This window comes from Pseudopipra pipra, chromosome 3 (assembly GCF_036250125.1).
Source record: "Pseudopipra pipra isolate bDixPip1 chromosome 3, bDixPip1.hap1, whole genome shotgun sequence".
NCBI lineage: Eukaryota > Metazoa > Chordata > Aves > Passeriformes > Pipridae > Pseudopipra > Pseudopipra pipra.
In genome coordinates, this window is record NC_087551.1 from 66,108,265 (window position 1) to 66,129,877 (window position 21,613).

Genomic DNA, 21,613 nt, shown 5'->3' on the forward strand with positions numbered 1-21,613 from the left:
TATTTGGACCTACTTGTCCCATGAGCGTGCACATTGCTTCTCTACCACACTGCAGCAAAACACAGGGCAAGAAGGTCTGAGTTCATCCCCATGTAATGAAGAGGAATTAAAGGTCAGTATTGCCTTTAATAAAGACACCTGCACCTGTCCAGATAAAGTCAGTGTTAAACAGTAGCAGGCCTAGGATGCTTTTCATCTGTAGGTCTCAGAGAACTTCACAGCGGTAAATGCTATTGCTGACTTATATTGCTATTCTGAGCATAGAACTATCATGAGTAATAAAGTCTTTTCAGACATATGTCACGTAGATCTTTGTTAAAGTCACTTCTCTCCACATGGCATCAGTTTAAGATTTATATGCAAAGTACAAGAAGAAGGGGAGGTGGCTGTCTGTTGTTGCTTACCAATCCAGTGCTGACTGCCTCTGCACTTTGCAGTGGGTGGTTTGAGCTGCAGTCGTGCAGCTTACCCGTAATCACCACAATTTCCTGTTGCACTCATTTGAAAAGACAATGTTCCTGAGGAAGTTATGAAGACGACAAGTAAGTTGCTGCCCTAATTTCTGCGTGTTTGGTTAAGAGTGCTTTCTTAATTGTACCAGTTAGAGCTTATTTACAGTGCTTCTCCAACAGTGCTGTCTTTTGGAGGGATGAGAAGGCTTGTGCTTCCAGAGAACATGCAAGCAAATTTGTGTTTTCTGCAGTCCCCTCAGCATATTGCTCAGAAACAGCTGCATAAGATTCAGGGCAGCTCTTTCTTTTATTGGTGCTGAAACTGTGAGGAAAGTACCTTAAATACTGAGTTACAAGATGCTGCTGCAGCTGGGATGTCAGAAAAGAAAATGTAACTTTTAGTAAATATACTGTATGACTGTAAGTGTTTCTTAAAGGCAGTAACTGAAAAAGCAATTTCACATGTTCAAACCAGCACTAATTTTTTAGAGGACTGAATTATTTATGCCTTCAAATGGACTCTTGCCGATGGCTAAGTGTGTGCTAGAGAGCTCCCTTGCAGTTCACAAAACAGGTTTCTCAATAGGAAGGATATCAGTACCTTTTTGCTAACAGCCATGGCTTCCTGCCTTTGTTATGGGAAATGAGGTGGAGGGAAGCAGCAAGTTTGCTGTCTGTCTGATGAACAGATAACCTGCTCAGGGCTCACAGTGTGGCTGCACAACTTGCAGCACAGATCACAGGACTGGTTTGACTTTGTCTGCACTGACACAACAGCAATTGCCTTGCTAGTTACAGCTCCCATGTGTACAGAGGGCTGAATACAGTTCTCAAATAAGGGGATTAAACAGAGAGAATATTAGGTGCTATACTTTTTTTCTGGGCACACAGGAAATGTTGTGGGAAAAGCTGGGTTGCTAGGCAGTTGTTTTGCTGGTAATGCGGGAACTAAGCCAGCGCAGAGCAAGCCATAGAGGGGCTGTTCTTTTCAGGCCACAGAAGAGCTGAGAGCTTCAGCGTGTTCTTTGCACTCCAAGTTTTACTCTGTGTCTGAACACTCTTCTCTCTACTCACTCACAAAGTTTTAATTTCTTTAACATGTTGCTGATCAGCTTTTAAGTTCCAGCTTCCTCATGCAAAACTTCCATTGTTACTTCTCGAAAAAATGAGATTTAAAAAAGGAAAGCAAGCCATTAACTTGAAAAGTAGCAAATGCAAAAAAAAAATGAGAGTATAAACTATTACGATTTAGTGTGTGAAATGAATAATAGAGAAAATTATTTAGCTGTATGCTCATCAGTGACACTTCTTTACATCATCACTTTAAAGATTCATTCTGCTTAAGGTTAAGCAAAGTAGAATACTCCCCTATATCCTTACGCTAACTTAAATCATCATTAACTGGATATGAAGTGACATGTGAAAGCCCAAGACAATCCCTATACTTTATGTGAAGAATTGAAAAATCCAGAGACTTACAATGGTAGCCTTAGTAATAGGGACTAATATCCATTTCTGAGATGAAGGAGAGAAAAATGCACAGCCCTTGAGCATCACACTGCATTTCAGTGAACTGTGAGAGGCAATCTTAGGTACTTCAGCTGCAGAATTAGGAATACAATGCCAGACAGTGGGAAGCCAGAGAGCTGCTCTCCAGGAAAGTCACAGACACTATACCAACACTCTGAGTCTGATGTAAAGAAGAGAGAGGGTTTTCTTCAATTACACTACTCATCTTGTCTCCACTGTCTCCTCTGAGTCTCCAAAAGGCTTCGTGTCAGAGAAACTACCATTAGATTTGGCGCTCATGGGCATCACCACTGACAGCGCCAGCAGGGTCTCATGGTCAGATAAGTGTGGAAAACAGGATCTTGCATTCTGAGTCACCCTCCTGCTGTCTCATGGCAAATTTTATTTTAAAGGATTATTGTAGCTTAGTGTTGGTGGTGCCAGCCCAAGTCTCTGTCAGTGCCAAGCCTGGCAGCGGTGTGAATGGTTTGCCATGAATGTTCAGGAGGAGGATGAGTTTCACGCAAAGGGGAGCTCTCATTCCTGCTGCCTATGATATACAAGCTCTGGTGGCCTGAGAAACCTGAATCTGCGTGTCATCTTTCACCATTACTCTGTGTACCTTCCTTCATTTGCTTTGATGTACTTCAGTCAATATTTATTGAGCAGTGGTTAAGAACATTATGACATCTTTTCATCTCATGTTTGTTAGTTTCAATATTTGCTGGCATAGTAGCTGAATATGAAAGCTTATTTTCTTCACACAAGAATTCAATTTCTTTCTTACTGAACTTCATAAATGAGTCAATGTCAAGAATTGTATTACAGAAGCCCTACTAAATAATAAATGGTTTATGCATTTGGTTTACCACGTGATTCTGTGCTTGTGTCTTTGCCCAGTGCTCCTCTAATTCACAAAATGGGGTTTATATCATAGGTTATGTAAGATAAGTTTAGATTCTTCATGCCTGCTCTGAACTAGATGCTTCTGCAAAGAGCAATATTATACAGAGCAAAAATATTTATTTGTTTGTTTATAACATCTCTCTGAAGTTTTAGTTTTGTGAGACTTTTTTAATTTCACAGAAACACAGAATCACAGAATATGCCATGTTGGAAGGGACTTAAAAGGATCATTGAGTCCAACCCTTATCTCTGCACAGGACCATCCCCAAGAGTCACACTGTGTCTCTGAGAGTATCAATCAAACACTTCTTAAACACTGCCAGCCTTGGTGTTATGACCACTTCGCTGTGGAGCCTGTTGCAGTACATGACCACTCTCTGGGTGAAGAACCTTTTTTTGTTTTGAGTTAGTGAAGTTTGGAGTCCTTAAGCGCCCTGACTCTGCCATATACAGATTCTGTTTTTAAAGAACTTGCGAAGGTGCTACAGGAGGTCAGAGGTTAGTTGGCCTGTGTCTGTTGTGTACCTACATGAACCATTCATACTATCTGTATGATTCAGGAGATCAAATGATTCTGTTGCAAAGGCAGGAGCCTAGAGAGCAGTTTGAGAGAAATGTTTGTGCACTTCGGATTATCCATGTGCTAGGAGCTTGCAGGAGTAAGTGCAAACATGGAGCCAAAACCAAAAACCAATAAGTGAATGATTCTTTCTCTTCAAAAGTTTCTACTACATCATCTGCATGCGCGTTATTGTGCTCAAGCTAAATAGAAAATTGATCTGAAATGTTCCAGCTGCTATTGACAGTGTCATGAGTGATTCTTCCCTAAAAACCACTTGTCCCTTGTTTATCTCAGTGATAAAGATTCCAGAAAATCTCCTGTTGCTTCATAGCAGCATAAGCAGTGAAGGAAAATCAAGTTATCAGTAGAAGATGCTACAGATACCTATGACAAAATTGGACTGTGAGAAGATGGTGAGCCACAAGCTTTTGGCACAAGCCCCGAACAAAGTGCAGAGGAACATCTACAGATCCTGAAAAGTTCTGCCTTGAATGTGCTACAGAAGTGGTTAAGGTACCTAGATATTAGAAGATATCCTGGCCTGTGAAAAGGCAGAGGTAAGCAAGAGAAGTGTAGGGAACAGAACAAAGGTCTCTATGTAACCTTTGTTGATCTCACCAAGGCTTTTGATACTGTGAGCAGAAAAGGTCTATGGCAGATTTTGGAATGTTTAGGATGTCCCCCCAAGTTCCTTAAAATGATCATCTCACTCCATGAGGATCAGCATGGCCAAGTCAGATATGGCAATGCACTTTCAGAGCCCTTTCTAATTACCGATGGTGTGAAACAAGGCTGCGTTCTCGCACCAACCCTATTCACAATCTTTTTCAGCATGATGCTCCAAAGGGCCACGGCAGACCTCGATGATCAAGATGGTATCTACATTCGATATCCTACTGATGGAAGCCTTTTCAACCTAAGGCGACTGAAGGCCCACACCAAGACCTTAAGCCATCTTGTCCCGGAGCTGCTTTATGCTGATGACGCCGCCCTTGTCGCCCACACAGAAGCAGCTCTGCAGCGTTTAACATCCTGCTTTGCAGATGCTGCTGAGCTTTTTGGGCTGGAAGTCAGCTTGAAGAAGACAGAAGCTCTCTATCAAACCGGCACCTCAGGACATCTTCCATCATCCCCATATCACCACTGGCAAATCAGAGCTCAAATCAGTCCAGCAGTTTAATTATCTTGGAAGCATCATCTTCTCAGACAGTAGGATTGATGGAGAAATAGACAACAGGTTAGCAAAGGCATATAGTGCCTTCGGAAAACTCCATAAAAGAGTTTGGTGAAATAAACACCTGAAGAAAAGTACCAAGATCAGTGTTTACAAAGCCATAGTGCTGTCTACTCTTTTATATGGATCCGAATCATGGGTCATCTACCACCACCACCTGCGACTCTTAAAACGCTTCCATCAACGCTGCCTCCATACTAAACATTCACTGGTCAGATTATGTCACTAATACATCTGTTCTAGAACAAGCAGCAGTCACAAGTATTGAGGCCGTGTTGATGAGAACACAGCTGCGTTGGGCAGGACCAACGCAGGATGAAGGATGAAGGACCACCGCCTCCCTAAGATCTTGCTTTATGGTGAACTTGCCACCGGCTGCCGCATGAGAGGAGCCTCAAAGAGGAGATACAAGGACTCCCTGAAACAACATCTCAGCCTTGGCCATATTGATCAACAGAACTGGTCTACTCTGGCCTCCAATCGGGAGGTCTGGAGACACACCATCTATAACGCTGCTGCTTCCTTTGAGAACGCACGCAGGATCACCCTTGAGGAGAAAAGACAATGCAGAAAGAAGGATGTCTTGCAGAATATACCACCTAAGGAGTTTTTCTGCTGTGCCTTTTGCAACCAGATCTGTCTATCTCGTACTGGCCTTTTTAGCCACCAGTGCACTTGTAGCAAATGTGGGTAGAGCCCTTCCCAAATCTTCATTCACAAAGCCTAGCCATGATGATGATGACCTTAGCTATAAATAAACCATTTTTCTGGGAACTTCAAAATGGCAGAATTATCTTCAGATTTTTCAAGCTGAGAGGTATTTAAAATAATTTATTTAAAATAATAAGGACTAAGTAGGAAGTACTGCACATCAGACTTTAGATCACCAGTGCTGAACAACTGATGATCTCAGGAAAAGGCACTCTAAAGACAAGATAATATTCCAAAATATAGAACTATACAGGCAGAATGATGATGAGGATTGCATTGTAGCAGAGGAAGTTAAGGGTGTCATCCAGAAATCAGTGAAAAGAAAGGTGCAAAGAGGGGATGGCTTTGCAAGGAGGAGGAGCTGGTCTATTCGGAAAGTCACATGTGCTATATAACACGCAGAAAGAAAAAAAAAAAAAGGAAAGATTCTTAAATAAAGAATGAGGAAAGTCAGTGCTGCTGGTGGTGCCTAAGAAAGGTGAGATGCTAAGCTACATAGGTCACCAGAGATGGCTGATCAGTGAAATTAGGTCCTTCTCAAAAGATTCACAACACAGAGGAGAGTGTCTGAAGGGCAAGCCACTTCTCAGTGTCTGGAACAGCTGTGACCTGTTAGGTGTGCCTTAGGAAAGCCCTATGTGGTTCACAAAGTAGCCTGTGATATTGCTGGAGGCAGGTAAGGTTGGCTTCCAAAAACTTCCCAGGTATGGTAGGATAAGTGGTCTTGACAAACAACACAGGCTAAGTAACTGGTTCAAGGACAGCAGATAGGATATCTGCTATCTCCCAGTGCTTTCCCAGCCTTCATGGAGAGAAACTCAGTGATGAAGTTATAATGCCAGAAAGGGTCACAAGAAGGTTTCTTTTGCAAACACAGAGAATATGGGTTTGAAGAGTAAAGGCAACAGCTTCTGCAGACTGGTGATCTAGTTGAACTGCTGGTCAGAGTGTAGAAGGCCTGGCAAAAACATTCACCTTCTGCAATGGAGAGATGAGAATTACATGGATAGTAACAAGGCAGTGGTGTGGCTGATGTGCATCATCTTGTGTGCAAAGGCATCTTGATCACAGAGGATAGCAATTGTTTAGGAAAACCACGAGGGATTGTGCAGAGGAGGTGCTCTTGGCTTATGCAAGGTCTATGCAGAGGGAGAGATTAACGATTTTCAACCTGTGGTTTGCAAGTCCCTAGGAATGCATGGATTAAATCCATGCAACACTGTGTGAAAAAGCAAGCTTCACTGTCGGTGAACTTAGCATTTGTGAATAGTGTTGAGCAAGCAGAGAAGAAGATTAACAAAAAGGACAGAAAGAGTGGCATGTGTGGCAATTTGGTTCCACCAGAAATGACTGGACCAGATCTGTTAAATCTCGTGGCTCTCCCTAGCCCTGTAATTAGAGCTGCTCTAATAATACAAATGTAGCATTTGCCTTTAATCCACAATTTTGCCACAAAACTTTGAAAGGGAAGATATTTTCCAGTGTCCATCATCAGTACCTAAATTGGGCTGGACTATACAGTGCCTTCATCATCCTCCAAGTCACTTCAGGCATTGGTCTTGCCTCCATCTCCTCAAGAGCCTGCCAGGAGGCAGAGGATCTTATCCAAAGACTATTGCATCTACTGCTGACTCTGATGGAAATACAATAGCATTATCTTTCAAATACTGCTGAGTTGCATGGTAGGATAGCATTTGTTAAAATACTCCAATGCCTTATTTAATTAATTTGAATCATTTAGCGTCACCACAGTTTTAATTTTTTCATCTGCTTGCCCTTAGATTTATGGGCAACAGCAAGGTATCCCTTCTGAAAGAATTCCTTGGAATAGTTTGTGCAGTGATGTCTTGTGAGGGGCAAGGACACAGGGTATTGAAATCTTGTTAGTCCTTATATAAGCTGAAATCCTTTCTGAGATGTTCTTAAAAGCAATAAAATGTCCATAAAGTATATTGATAGAAGGAGCACACACTGTAATGAAAGGCACAGGAGAAAAAAGGTTGTGCAGGGCAGATCTCACTAAAGTGCTAAGAATTAAGTAGATGTAGCTACCTTCCTGTTAAGCTTCTCACCTTTATAACCTCCTCTTCGAGCAGAGGTGTAATTTGTCCATTACTATCTACATTCAGAGCTGCTTGCTGGTTATCTGTGCTGTAACATCCTTTTCAAATGCTGATTCTGTTCTCATTTCCTCCTCTGCACACACATGTATGTCACACAAACACCACACAGTCATATCCTGGTGAATCCTCTGAGAAAAAAGTAATAGGAGCTACCCAAGGGAAGGGATGAAGTAAATGGCTCTGAGGACTGGAGCCTAAAATTCTAAACAACAGTAAGAATTAAAAAACTGATGCTATAAGGAAGTAAAGACATTTTAGAAAACGAAAAACTAAGCCTCAATTTCTGACTGCAGTTTTCAAAGCAAGCATGGTTTCCTTCCCCCACTCTTCCCAGCACATCAGCATGTCTTTTCCTCAAAATAGCAAATTATGATGACTACAGCCCTGAGAGAGAGCCAAAGGATTTACTAATATATATTCTATGCATACCAGTGGTGGCTATGTCATACAGAAAAAATGGGGATTTTTTTTCTCAATTTTTATGGCAATAACTAGCTGAGGTCAGGGCATTTCCTGAAGATTTATTGACTGTTTGGAGTTAATATCCTTCACCTTACTTATAGACCACCATTTGCTCCCATCCAGCCACTAACCTGCAGGAAACACTCTGCACCACAGTTATCATTTCCTATGTAACAGCAGCACAAATCAGTAGAAATGGTGTTTGGAGAGTGGGTAGAAGTGCTACCCTGTACCTAAAATGCATGTCATGTGCAAGAACAAGGGCAGGAAATGAAAGCCTTCTGTGCACAGGAGTGGCCTGATTCTTGCGTGATACACCACTGCCCTTCTGCTGGACAGGGAAACATGCTGACCTTTTCTGACCCCCTTTTACACAGTAGCCTCCTCACTTACAACCAACTTCCAGCAGGAAACCTTGTATGATACAGCAGCACCTCAAGACGTCATGGTGTAGACAAGAGGCCTTTGCTGTAACCATTGACTTTTTCTGTATTGTTACCCGTCTCAGGTATCAGATCTTATAATAATTTAGCTTAAATGTGTCATCCTTGAGGAGTGACGTTTCCTCCTTCTTGCAGTTTGTTCAGTCAAAATTATGAACGAAATCCCTCCCTTATCTGTGAAAAGTTACAGCCAGAGAGTAAATGCAGCATCAGGAAGATGGTCTCATGGAAAGCACAGATGGAGTTTGACAGAGGAGAGCCATGGAAACTATATAAATAATGGTAGAATTGTTTATAAATATTTCCCTTTTTTAGGTGTGGGTGTGAGCAATTGCATTATTTGAAGACTTCTTTCTCTCAAAACGTTTTTTTTCATACTCGGCACTGCAGTAGGTTCCTAGGGAAGTGTTCGGCAGTGGACACGATGACTGGCAGGGCTGCAGAAGCCCCTCAGATAACACAGCACAGCAATGGAGCCCTGAACTCGATCTGTGGTAGGAGCCTGGGTGTGGGGCAGAGCTTGGCCTTGCTGAGCCTTCTCTGCAGAACAGCAAAGCCAGGCAGCTTCGACAGCCCCTCTGCTAACAGGACTTAGCTGCTGCCTGCAACCAAAATAGTCCTCATAATGTTGCCAGCTGACTTTGTAGCCAGTCCTGTCCCATCACTCAAGTGGCTGCAATTGGAGCTTTCAGCACATAACTCAAAGCTGGAGAGATGAGGAGGGTGCTAGTTTCACATAATAGAATTTAGTTTTATTGTAATTTACAGAACAGAGCATTATAAAAGGTTAGGCACAAAATCTCTCCTGAAAGAGCTCTGCTTCTTTCAGAGGGCCAAGAGGTGTCTTTACCCTTGCAGAGGCTTTGATCCGGTAAAAACACATCTTTTCATCTTTTGTAAACTGCTTTGCATCTCTCAAAATGACACAGTCCATGCTCATTAATTCAGCTTTCCAAAGCTCCTAGGGGCAAAGCTGAGGAGTAGCTCGATGGAGGGGAGCAGAGGCGGCCACCAGTGCTGAGGTCCTAGAGCAAGAAATGCTTCTTTTCTGAGCAAACACCCAAGCAAGGCGGATAGTGAAAAGGTGAAGGCATGATCCCAGAAGTGGACATACAAACAGAGCAAGGAGGACGTTGAGAAGAGAATGTGATTAACCAGATAGCGAATGGGGAAATAACAGCCAGGCTCGTGAGAGAAACTGAGCGGAAAAAATATGAGCAAAGGGTTAGTCTCAAGAAATCCCATAATATATGTGCCCAAATGACAGAGCTGCTGGTATGTGTCCAAATATTTCTAGCAGCTATTTCTTACAGTTTTGAATAGATATTTCTAAAACATAGTAGTTTCATTTTACTATATTATCCTATTATTTAAAAAGTTTTTGTTTAGTTCTTCTGGACAGAATCCAAATAAGATTAGTAATGTGTATTTAAATCCTTTGTTTTGGAAATTGTCTTACACATGTGAAAGAAACACATCTCTGGTGAACAGTATTGCTAGGGATGGTGAGGATGAGTAATGCTGCATTGGTATTCCTGCTGGCAGCACTCTGCAGGCCCTAGCCAAGAGACAGATTATACAGACATGGGGTGACAAAAAGATTCTGCTTTGGAAAACTTGCAGGGCTTTTATTCTCCTTTTATTCCCTGTTTTTAAGCCTGGAAAGCAGAGCAGATGTCATAATGGACACACTTACCGCATCAGGACTCATGGGCTGGCACTGACATCAGGAGAGGCACACATCTCAGGCTGGAGGCCAAGTGTTTTATAACATCCCCCTTGGGTTCTATTCTGTGACTCAGCATGGGGCACCCACCTTACCCTCCTCTCATGGGGCCAGGAACCAGGGAGATCCCACAGCTCTGGCTTGGGGAGATGGGAAAAATTGCATATCATGAGTTAGAATCTGGCAGAAAATGGTATTCTGGAAACTTCACACAGCATGGCTTAACATGGCACTCTACCTGTGTCTCCAGCCAGGGCAAGTGTCCACTCAGACTCTTCTTGGGTTTAACTGATCATTTCCTGCACGTTCACGTTAGTTACATCAGAAGGAAAAAGCTTTTAACAAGCCTTAAATAAAAAATAATTAAACTCATTGAACTGGAAATTCTTTTGTTTGTCTGTGATGATCATGGGGCAGTTCAGGGGAAAGTCAGCAAGCATGCAGGAAACAGGCTGCTCTGCTGATCCATGCTGGGGCCATCTTTGGGCTACAATAAACCCTGAAGAAGTAGGGAAGTGAGTGACCAAACCAGGGAGCAGGGCTGGACACCTGAGTCATGGGATAGGACACTGAGCGTTGGTGCAGGGAAGAGCAGATGGAGAAGCTGGGTTGGAAAAGAGCTGAGTGCTGATCCTCACGTAGATTACTGGAGTACAGGTCCCTCATCTCCTGTTCCTATCTTACCCTGTTAGTGCTTCCAGTTTTATTGTTGTTGCAGCACAAAAAGAAACATGGGTTACACCAACTCATGTGGTTTCTAATTTAGGTTGTACATTGATGCATTGAAGAAATAAGTGGATACTTAGCTAGGATGTGAATATATAGTACACTAGCTACTTTGTGCTATATTCTTTATGGGTGTCATTAGTATACAGTAACTATTACAGTAACTTACTCTGCTTTCACAGTGACCATGCAAAAGGCTAATGCAGCCTAGCTTGTGGGCTACAAATTCACACTCTAGCTACTTCACACTAATTTATTCATCACAGACAGCCTCCAACTTAAAGCAGCATCACTTCTCCACAAAGATGAAGTTTATCTGCTCATGCTTGTAGTTCCTATATGATCAGGCATCAACTGCAGTTGGTACCTCTAAGTGGTTTTGCAATAGAAGCAGAAAAATAATAACTAATTGAAATGGAATCAATTTCCATTGGTGGACTTGGTAATCTTACAGTTATTTGATGATCTTAAGGGTCTTTTTCAACCTCAATGATTCTGTGATTCTGAATTGGTCGTGTTATTGTCAGATGAGGTTTGTGAGCTCCTGAGTGGAAACACACAGAGGCCAAGAGCCAAGTCTTTCTCACATACAGGAGACCTGTCACAGGTGAGATACAGTTCTACCAGTGTTCAAGCAGTATTTTGTGTTTTGGCTGGAGGAATCCGCCACTTATATTTCCTAAGCCCTGTTTGTCTCTCGTGCGTCAGGGAGCTTTTGGCTCACACCGTCAGGACTTGAGGAAGTAACTGTGAAGCCAAGTGATGAGATGGGAGGCATCTTTCTTCAGTCTATTCTCTGTTTGGCCCAAGCTCCTGTAATTGGAGGACTTGTGGAGCTATTGCAAGAGCCAAGAAAGCTGCTGTGGAGACAACCAGTCCCTCTCTCCTCAAACTTCATTTAGAGGCACTGTTCAGTGAGAGCGGTTTTAGTGGGATAAACAAGCACCCCAAACAGTTCCCTGTATTGGGTATGGAGATAAAGATTAACTTGTTGGAATTAATCAAGGCTATAAAGGCAGACATAATTTACTCCGTGTTTAATTAGGAGCTCATATCTGTGAAAAGGGATGCTTCACGTATTAATAGTTTCCTGCAGTGTGTAAATGCCAAGACCAAATTAAATAGCTTACTAAAAGCAAATGCTGAAGTAAAGGGGTAAAACCACACAGTATGGAATGCACATGGGCTTGTGGTAGCAGGAATTTATTTTGCCATGGAAAAAGACTGAAAGGGATTGAATATGATAATCCAAGGCCAATAAATGAAACTTGACCACTCTATCATTAATTAATTGCCACATTTTGAGATTAATTTTAAAAGGCCATTTTTTTTATAGCCTTACAATAATAATTTTTTTTAATTGAAGAATCAGCTAGTTTAGAAGAACATTACTTCTAAATAATGCTAGCTCCCTAGCAGCTCAACAGACAAGAACAGGCCTCTGTATGGTATCATTGCAAGGTAACATCAGAGCAATGGACCTTTTCACAGAATACTTTTGTAAATGAAAATGAGGCTTTTTACACAGTAGCTGCTGGTGAAGCCACTACAAACCATTTGCATTCCGAATGAAGCTCTTCTCATTGTATACAACACAAAGTTATCTACAAGAATAAAGATGCTGTAGCACTCACCTTATCTAATCTATCACTCTGTCCTTCTAACTCTCCTTGTCTGTATTGGCAACCCCTGGGGAGAAAGGACCTCCAGCTACCACTCTCCCTAACAGTTTATCTGCCCCATCTCTCCTCCTGATACATATGCAGATTTGCCTTATTGGCTGCCCATCCTAACTTTTATCACCGTTGAAAAAGAATCTGTATTTGACCTAGTCCTTTCCAGTGCTCCGATGAGTGGGCTGTGAGCTTTAGCATGTAACTTCACAGCAGGGTCTTCAAACGAAAAGCAATTATAGGTACTATTTTTAGGGCTTTGTTTTTATTTGCCTGTATTTTTAAATATAATAGATATAAAAGCAATGTATCACAACTGCAAGGTTTTTTCCCAGTTGAAAATGTGAGATACATTGCACAAAAGCATTTTTGACTAGCTGTGGATTAACAGGAAGCCTAATCTTTGCAAGAGAAGGACACTTAGGGCAGAAAAAGTATAGTGAGGGCAGGAGGGATCTTTGGGAAAGGGCCTTGGTTGCATTACATGGAAGAGACACACTGAGGTGGCATCTGAACTGCGGGACATGAGATGAGCCTGCCAGCTGCATTTTGAGGGTCAGCCTGGGCACCTGCCAATAGCCTGCTCTGTGCCCCATTTTCTCTGGATCCTCCAACCATCAGGCATGAGTGTGGTTAGACCATATTCCTTATGGAAGAAATGGGACTGAAATGTGTGTTAGTCTTCCTGCCCATTGCTAGATTAAAAATGGATCTGTTCCTAATCACTCGTTCCCTTCCTCAAGACAGAGCTACATGCCAGCTCACTGAGAGCAGGTCCAGCCTTAGTCTCACTCAGTAGAATTAAAAATACTGACATGAGATTTTAAGGTCAGTTCCTGGCTTTTTATGAACTAATATTGAACTTCACAGACTTCAAACGTGCTTTCTGACGAGAGTGAATCTTTGCTTAACTTCTTCTAAATGTGTCAGCCTACCTTTGTGGTGAGGACATAGCTTCATGTTCTGTGACTGTAGATGCAGCATGGGTAATGGTAAGGCTTTAATACAATTGTATAAAGTCCCGCAAAATTTTTTTGGGAGGAAGCCAAAGGAGCACTTTGCTAGAAAACAGTGGGTTTGTAGATGATGACAATAAATAGATATCCCACTCTATTATCATTTATATCCAGCCAAAGTATATGCAAATGTTAAATTTGTTAAATATGTTAAATATGTTAAATTCACATTTTCAAATTTAAAGTTTTCACAATGTGGAAATAAAATAAGGATCAATACCGTAAGCACCTACACAAGTGCAGCAAATTGTGAGTCAGAGTCATAAAACATTTTTTTTTTTTTTAAGATGGAAAAATTTTTACATTCATTAAATACAGTTAATGTGTTCATTTAAAAAGAAGTACCTTTGGCTGGAAGAGCTCTGCTATGTTACTCTAATGAGTCAAGCTTGATCAGTAGCATGAATGGAAGTGTAATGCCAGGAGTCATTCCTGTTCCCTGTAGCCAAAATGACTTCATAAGTTCAAAATATGTTCTGTGCAGATTGGAAAATTGCTACTATTAACTGACCAGAGAGAAAAGAAGAGAGTCAGAATGTACAGCATGTATTTAGACGTATGAATTAATGATCTTTCTGCTCACCACTCTTTGTATTCATGTTGCAAACCTTGTGCTATGCAACCTCTCTTTGAATGTACCACACAAATGCGATTACACTGATACTGCAAAACTCCACATCAGAACTGCTCCACAGGTGTGGTGTCAAAAATATGCCAGGTTTCAAGGGGTGTCTGTCCTGTTAGGAATGTCGTCGTGAGTTCTAACATCACCTAGTGAAGCTCTGAGATGGATGCATTGCTCCACGACAGAGGCTATGGAGAGGGCTTTCCATAGGGAAAACATTTGGGGTAGTGCAAAGCAATAAAATTCCAGAGGTAGTATTGGTAGTTTTGTCTCAAGTACATGTCAAGGGCTTGATCTGAGTTTATGGTTTGGGGTTTGTCTTACTCCATTCCTACCTTTTTACTACTAGTAGAAAGATACTCCCCTGGGCTAGGCTGTTATTTCACAGTCCCCAGGTCAGCATACTCACTCTGCCTGACAACCTGGCAAGAATGTAGACCAGTTTCCTGAGAAGTGCTAGAAGCTGTATTTTTTGGGACATTTGAGAGGATGAGGAAGAAAATAATGTTAAATAAAGAAAAAATCATGATATGTTGCAGTGGATGAAATATGTCACCAAGTAAGTTGCTTCTAGATGTACTTTTTCTGTTTCTTTGAGCCAGAGAACAGGATCAGAAATGAAGATAATATTGTAGGAAATATCTTTTTTAGTTCCAGCAATTGAAGAAGGAGAAACTGTAATTGTTGCCATCATTGTTTTTTAACTGAAGTCATACTGTATCTAGCAAGACGCTTATGTAACACTGTCTAAAATGTCTTTGTGTTCAGAAAAGGTCATAAGTAAATGACTTTGAAGCTTAATCAGTGGAAGTATGGGACAATTTCTGAATTTCATTATAAATCTAGTTTAAATCCAGTGAGGTCAGCAGGGTTACTTGGGATTTGTAGAGTAAGTGTGCACAGAATATGGCTCCATGATTTTAACTGCCTGGTTTCCACTGTCTGCAACTTTGTCTGCAACTTGCACTGAATAATTTTTAAGAAAAAACTCAGTATGCAAAGCCCCTAAAACACTATAGGACAAAAAGTGAAATACTGTAGGAAAAAGGTGAAAAGTTTAACATCGTTTAATAAACGAAATGTTTTCTAGTGGTTCTACAATGGTCTATAAAACTAGTGAATGCTTCATGTAGGGATTACAGTGAATAGTTTTGCATGTAAGACATTTTAGAATACGATGTAAGAGTAAAGCCTTAGTGTCTTCTTAGTTGTGGTTATCTTCTTAATCCATTGTATTTTTTTGTGAGCTGTAGGGAAAGACATAAATCCTTTTGAGAAGGAGGAGCTCTCCACAGGAGACCGGTTTGCTAAGTTTCTTTTGAGCTAGTTTAAATCCCTGGGTTTGTTGGCTTTGTTTTTTTTTTTGGGCAATTAGATAATAGAGAGCACTGTCCCTACCTCAGGTCACACAGAAGAACCACCAGGGCCCTTTGCTTCAGGATATAAATGTTGGTGATGCTGGGGAAGCAAAGGCAGCAGGAGGAGATTACTTTTAGCACAAGTGGTCTGTTCATTTTCTGAAGCGGCTGAGAATGAAATTTGATTTGAAGATATAAAACAAATCATTTACTTGTGTATAATTGCTTATGAAGAATACAGAAAAAGGTGAGAACTGAACAGAGAATAAAAATCATAGAATCACAGAATAGAATTCACATTTGGATTCACAAGACTTATACGCAGGTCTGCATCAAAACTTTCACAGAAGTCTCAGGAATTAGATCTTAAGCCTGATTTTCTTTCAGTATGAAGAAGAATGAGGTAAAATAAACAATATAGAAAAGAAATGCCCCTTTCCTGGGATTCCTGTGTGGCTTTTCCTAGATGGCACCTATACAAACTTACCACTCCTGAGCAGGCTGCAGCTCCTGTCTGCTGCTGCAGACAGTGCACTTCCTGCACTGGGGCATGGTATTGACTTGTGTATAAAAAAATGCTCCAAACCTGGTCATGGAAGTAAAAAAATAAAAGGACAGGAAGATTTTGCTCAGCGCTCTTATTCTGAGGGATGCTTTAGGGTGCGCAAAATTCAAAGGGGCGTGTTTTCCTGTTTCTTTTCTCATGGTGAACTCTACAGTGTGCAAATATGGGAGGTGCACACACCTGTGGTCATTTTTCCTGCAAAAGCATCATGGAACAGACAGATAAAATGATACAGATAGTTAATTTAGGAGTGTTATTTAAAGGTAAAGAGTTGAACAACACATGTGACTGTTACATTGATTGCCAAACACAACAGCATTTGTGGGTGCTCTAAAAAATATTCATAAATGTGTTTTTGTAAAATCTCTTTTGTTTGTAAGTTTTGCTATCTTGCTATAAATAATAAAAAAAAAAATGCTCTTCCTTCTGGGATAATTTAGTGTGACAATCACCTTTTGAGCCAGACCAGTTTGGAAGACAAGGTGCAGCTGTGCTGTCTCAGGAGGAAAGAACACTCTTCCCAGGCATTTCCTGGTTTGGGAGGAGTATGACCCTCATCAAAAAGCCTGCTGCTCTGAGGGTAAAGCTTGTACCTCTTTTGGTTGGACACCTTGCTATGTTGCAGTGGCTCTCTGCCAGGCGTCAGGAGCAGTGCTGGTGTGCTTCCTGGCAGACCTCTCCAGCAAAAGATCGCTTGATGCACTGGCATCGAGGCTTTCCACAGCAAGATGTCCATTTTGCTTTCAAGTTCAGCAAAGAAGCAAGTGGGGAGGCAGCCTGGCTCAGAGCTGACTTCACACATGATGTGGCTGTCTGCCTGCTGGCTCAGTGTTCTACCAGGCCACCCAAGCTCCAGGAGGAATCCAGGTAGGACAGGGGGGCAACTCTCTCCTTGAGAGATGAGCCTGGGGAGGCAGCTGTGGGGAAGCTTTAGGACCTGGGACTTTGCTGGGGATCCATCTATCTCAGCTGAGAACAAGGCCACATCTAAACCAATCCTGATTTATTTCCCCCAGAAAAAAAAATAAAATGTTATCCCACTGATGTTGGGCATTAATAAGGGCACTAACAAAACCAGTCCAGGAATGGGGGGTGGAACATTCATATCTCTCTTCTCAAAGATTAGTCTAGTTCTCCTATGCATATCAATTACTTGATAACCCGTCATTATGAATTACCCAGTGATTTGTTGATTTGGCATGCATGCAGTGATTCCTCTGGTAAAGCAAGCCAAGAGAATTTATTTTTGACAAGTTTCTGAATAACCAGAGATGGAGTGTCATTAGAGATGTATTTAGATTGTGAAATGGGCAGATACATTTTAAAAAATCTTATTTTACTAGGCTTAAAACTGTACTGGCACTACTGATGAAGCTTGAGGAAATCAGTTTATATTTCCTGTAAATGCCTGAGAGATTTGTTGATAGTGATTCTTTGTTTTAATATCAAGAATGTCAGTCTACATATTCCATGAAATCACTGAAAACAAAATAAAGCATAAGAGCATCAGACACTTTGTTCTTGTCTGCACATTCTGGTGGCAGGGCTGGATATAGTGTGAAGAACATGACCGGACCAGCTGGTTTCCATCAAATGGCATCATGATGGCATAAAGGAAGGTAAACTGGGCCCTGCTGGGTCTGTTGTTTTTGCTCTGCAGATCAGCTGATGTAATTTTCTCTGATAGATCTCTCTGCCTCTCTGTAGTGTCCTGGGGAGCTGCGTTGCAGTTGCCCATTCATGCTGCACTTGATGGATAGCGAAGTGAACAGAAGTGCACCATCCAAAAGGGCAGGAGTGCTGGCTTCCCATTAATATTCCCGTACGTCCTTTTGGTGACTTCTAGGGGTAAAAATCATCAAGTCTGGAATCTATTAGGGAGTTGTTACTTTACAAACATGGCAATGTTGATGTCTTGTGATACCGAGGGCTTTGCAAAATAATGCCATCTGTCTGCTGGAAATCAGGCGAAGATTATATACATCTCTCTTTATAGACCAGTGACTATGTGTCAAGGGCAATATATTTTGTTCAGTGACCTGGAACCTGATTTGTAAATGCATTTGTCTTGTTTTATGTTCATGTGCATTTTTTTGTTTGTTTGTTTTTTGTTTTTTTAGTACACTAGCACAAATGTAAATACACTTCAAGAAATAAGCACCTTGATTAGATTTGGGCTTGTGTAAATATTTTATCTATTCTAAATTACTTCTTTCAGATAACCACATTTTCTTGCTTGTCCAATATAAAAACTTGCGAAGTATCTCACACTGTTGCTGTGGTGCCAAACTAGTACAGCTTTAACTCTCAGGCAGAAACATTTCTGTGCAGAAGTTTTGTATGCATTTTAAAACTGCATTGTGCGGTAAACACACTGGGCAGTGACTCCTAGAATCTATTTAGCAAAAATGTGTGAGAAAAATGTAAAGATTAAACAATTATTTTTCATCTAAGAGCCAAAGCCATGCCTCATTATGACTTACTAGAAAAATTTTGTCTGACAAAAAGTCCTTATATAAAGATAAACTCTAATAATGATATAAAGAAAAGAGAGAAATTTTTCTTATTTCTTAAAACGAATTAAAAATAAAATTTCTGAAAGTCACATTCTTCATAATTTCTGCTTAAGTTCAGTCCTCTCTAAGAACTGCAAAAATTTTCACTAAATCCCTCCCTCTCCTTTTCTGATTTCTTGAAACTCTGCAGGAAACAGGTTTTAGATATGTTGTTAGATCATTTTTCTATAGACAAATAATCTTTTGTTTAGAATCTACAAACAACTAAAATGTGAGTACTTTTTAATCTATGTTGTCAGCATGGATAAAGTTAAACACAGATCATATAAGTAACATTTATAATGGATAGTACTGCAAAAAGAGCAAAACTTAGAGCATCACCTTGACTGGCTGGTTATATTCTCTATTTTTCAATATGAATAAAATAAGAAAATAAAGGGCATACATGCTCAACGTGTCTTTTAGACAGCAGCTTTCAGTCTAATTGCATGAATAATGATATGCAAAAATCATTACACAACACATGAGTCACAAGAGCATCATCCTCACTGCATTGCCAAGGGCAGGAAGATTACAACAACCATCTTGTGCCCTGTCCAAGCTCTTTCTTTTTATTTGGCCTCTGGCTTGAAAGACATACAAATTCGAGATTAGAAATCCAGTGTATTACATGCTTTTGTGAGTAATCTATATTAGGGTTAAATTACTTATGTTTTATGGCTTAGTCATGTTCTGTACATCCTCAGATCATTACCTACAAAGACATTGTAAGGAAAAAAGCTGTGGACCCATATGCACTTGTCACATCCAGAGGGAGTCTGTGGCAGGCAGAGTTTGGAGATGGCTCTGGTCCCCTTGCAGTGCCAGTCTGTGCACACAGTGTCCAGGTACACACACAGCATTTGGGATTCACAGTCTCTGAATTACTCTTAAAAAGGTTGCATGGTGGGCATTATCTTCAGCAGGGAAAAGGTTTGGTGTCTTTACAGAGGAAATGGATCAAGATGGACAGAAAATCATATTCTGGTGAAGTCTGTAAGTGATATAAAACCTGGTAAAATACTAAGGAAATGCTAAGCCTTAGAGCTGTACCTGCACAAAGACCCTGTGTTGGCTCCTTGGAATCCAGTCAGACATAGACCATGGACACCATTCTCAGGTGAGGTTATCAAAAAATGGGATACTTCTGGTCCAGATGAGACTTTACTTTCCAGCTTGTTGACTAGGTTTTTTTTCTGCAGGCTGTAAAGCTGCATCTAAATACAAATTGTTCAGAGAAATTAGATTTTTCCATACAACCTGAAAACAACATACCAGTTTACCCTCCTATGTGGAAAACTGTGTATTTCCCAAATAAACCCCAGCTAGATTGCTGAAACTCTGCTGTAGGGAAAGTTTTCATTGGTGTGCGCTGAAAACCTGGAGCCTGCCATGCTCAGTGCCCATGCTCTGTTTTATAGCAGGATTTTTCTTCAGCCAGAGCTGAGAACACGGACATTCACCCAGCGTGGTTCCTCTGTGCTGAATTCCTCTACGTTGAATGACTAACAAGAGACCAAGCAACATTCTGAAGATATCTTTTCATTGCTAATGCTCAGATTTTCCATTCACTGCCAAGACACAGCATCCATTTCCAGCAGTAAATGTCATGCACACAATAGCTCTGCTGTCGGTGTGAAAACCTAGCTTAACTAGAGGAGGAGGCATAAAAGATCAGAGAGTATCCTCTGTGTGCAAAAATGTACAGTCCAAAGTATGTCTCATACTCACAATTTCAAACAAATTGATTAGACAGGGTTGTATCCTAAGGCTTCATTGTCTGCCTGCATCAAACTTTTTAAACTTTTTTTACTTGAATCATCTTTACATGTTGAGGCACTAAAACAGATTATGGTCCTTACTTGGCCAAAAGAAGGCAGCATTTGAAGGAAGGTTTGCAGACGACAGACCTGACTACATGTGGTCTTCATCTGAATGAACAGGGGCTGGGTAAAGGTTAACAGATAGTGGGGCTGCTTGTTCTTACCCAGCTTGGAGCAGATAGGGTTCCAGAGGTTGTGTTTAAGCAAGCAGGAGCTATAAGTGACAGCAAAAGAAGATGGTATAGGACAAAGCAAAGCAGAGTTAGTGAAGCCTCAGTGTAAGGCGGTGTTAAAAACAAATGCTGGGGAACGTGTTTGAGGTCAGTCACTGAACCAGAAACAAGACTCAAATCAAAATCTGACTCTTCCATGTAGTTTGACCTTCACTGCGTAGCCTGTAAATTGATTTCAAAGTGGTGTAATTCCTCTAATGTAGAAGTGTTTAATGTGTATGAGAATATTTCTCCAGTTTTATATAGTAAGGGACAGATAAAATCTGATTTGAAAATAATATAGCATGCAACAAATAAATTATATGCTCTGGCATTTGGTGGTGTTTGTGAGATATAAGTCTATTTCTAGTGCAGTGTAGGCTTAAATAGCCAAGTGGTGTTTATAGGAGATGGGCTGCTGCATTCCTTTTCAGTTTGCTAATATGCACTAGTCTGCTGAAGTAAACCAGCCCTGCACTGAATAAACACATGGGACTCTGTTCATCTATGGGAAGATGTGAATAAACCATCATACCTTTACTGGAGATCTATACATCATGTCTTAAATTATGAAAAAAAAAAAAAAATTAAACTAATTGACTGTGTAATTGGATACACTCTCAGTCTGTACGCCTTAGTTTACATAGTTGAAACTTGAACTAAAAGTAATCTGTAGCTGGAAAATCTTTGTGATGGGCACTGTAAAATTCCAGCAAGATGGTTGAGTAGTGTAGTTTTTTCTTGTAAAAGACTTTTGGATCTTTGTTTTAAATGTGTGTAAACCATAAATGCTATTAAGTTCTTGTTTTACTGCTCTTTAGCACTTTCAGTGTCGCATCGTTACATTAAGAGATGGGGACATGCCAGTTTGACTTGATTACCATGGAAAACTTTGTCCTGTACAGTCCTCCATCCAGAGCACAGAAACATGA

The 21,613-nt window shown here is 40.8% G+C and overlaps 1 protein-coding gene across 1 annotated transcript in view; it reads left to right on the plus strand.

Annotated features, from left to right (window-relative positions):
* The first annotated feature begins 514 nt into the window (after nt 1–514).
* Nucleotides 515–21,613, plus strand: part of CEP85L (centrosomal protein 85 like) — a 144,839-nt gene continuing 123,740 nt past the window's right edge. The window contains exon 1 of the mRNA XM_064649679.1: nt 515–542. Within this exon, the coding sequence (XP_064505749.1) occupies nt 530–542 (13 nt within the window). The 5' untranslated portion in view covers nt 515–529. The remainder of the gene's footprint in view (nt 543–21,613) is intronic.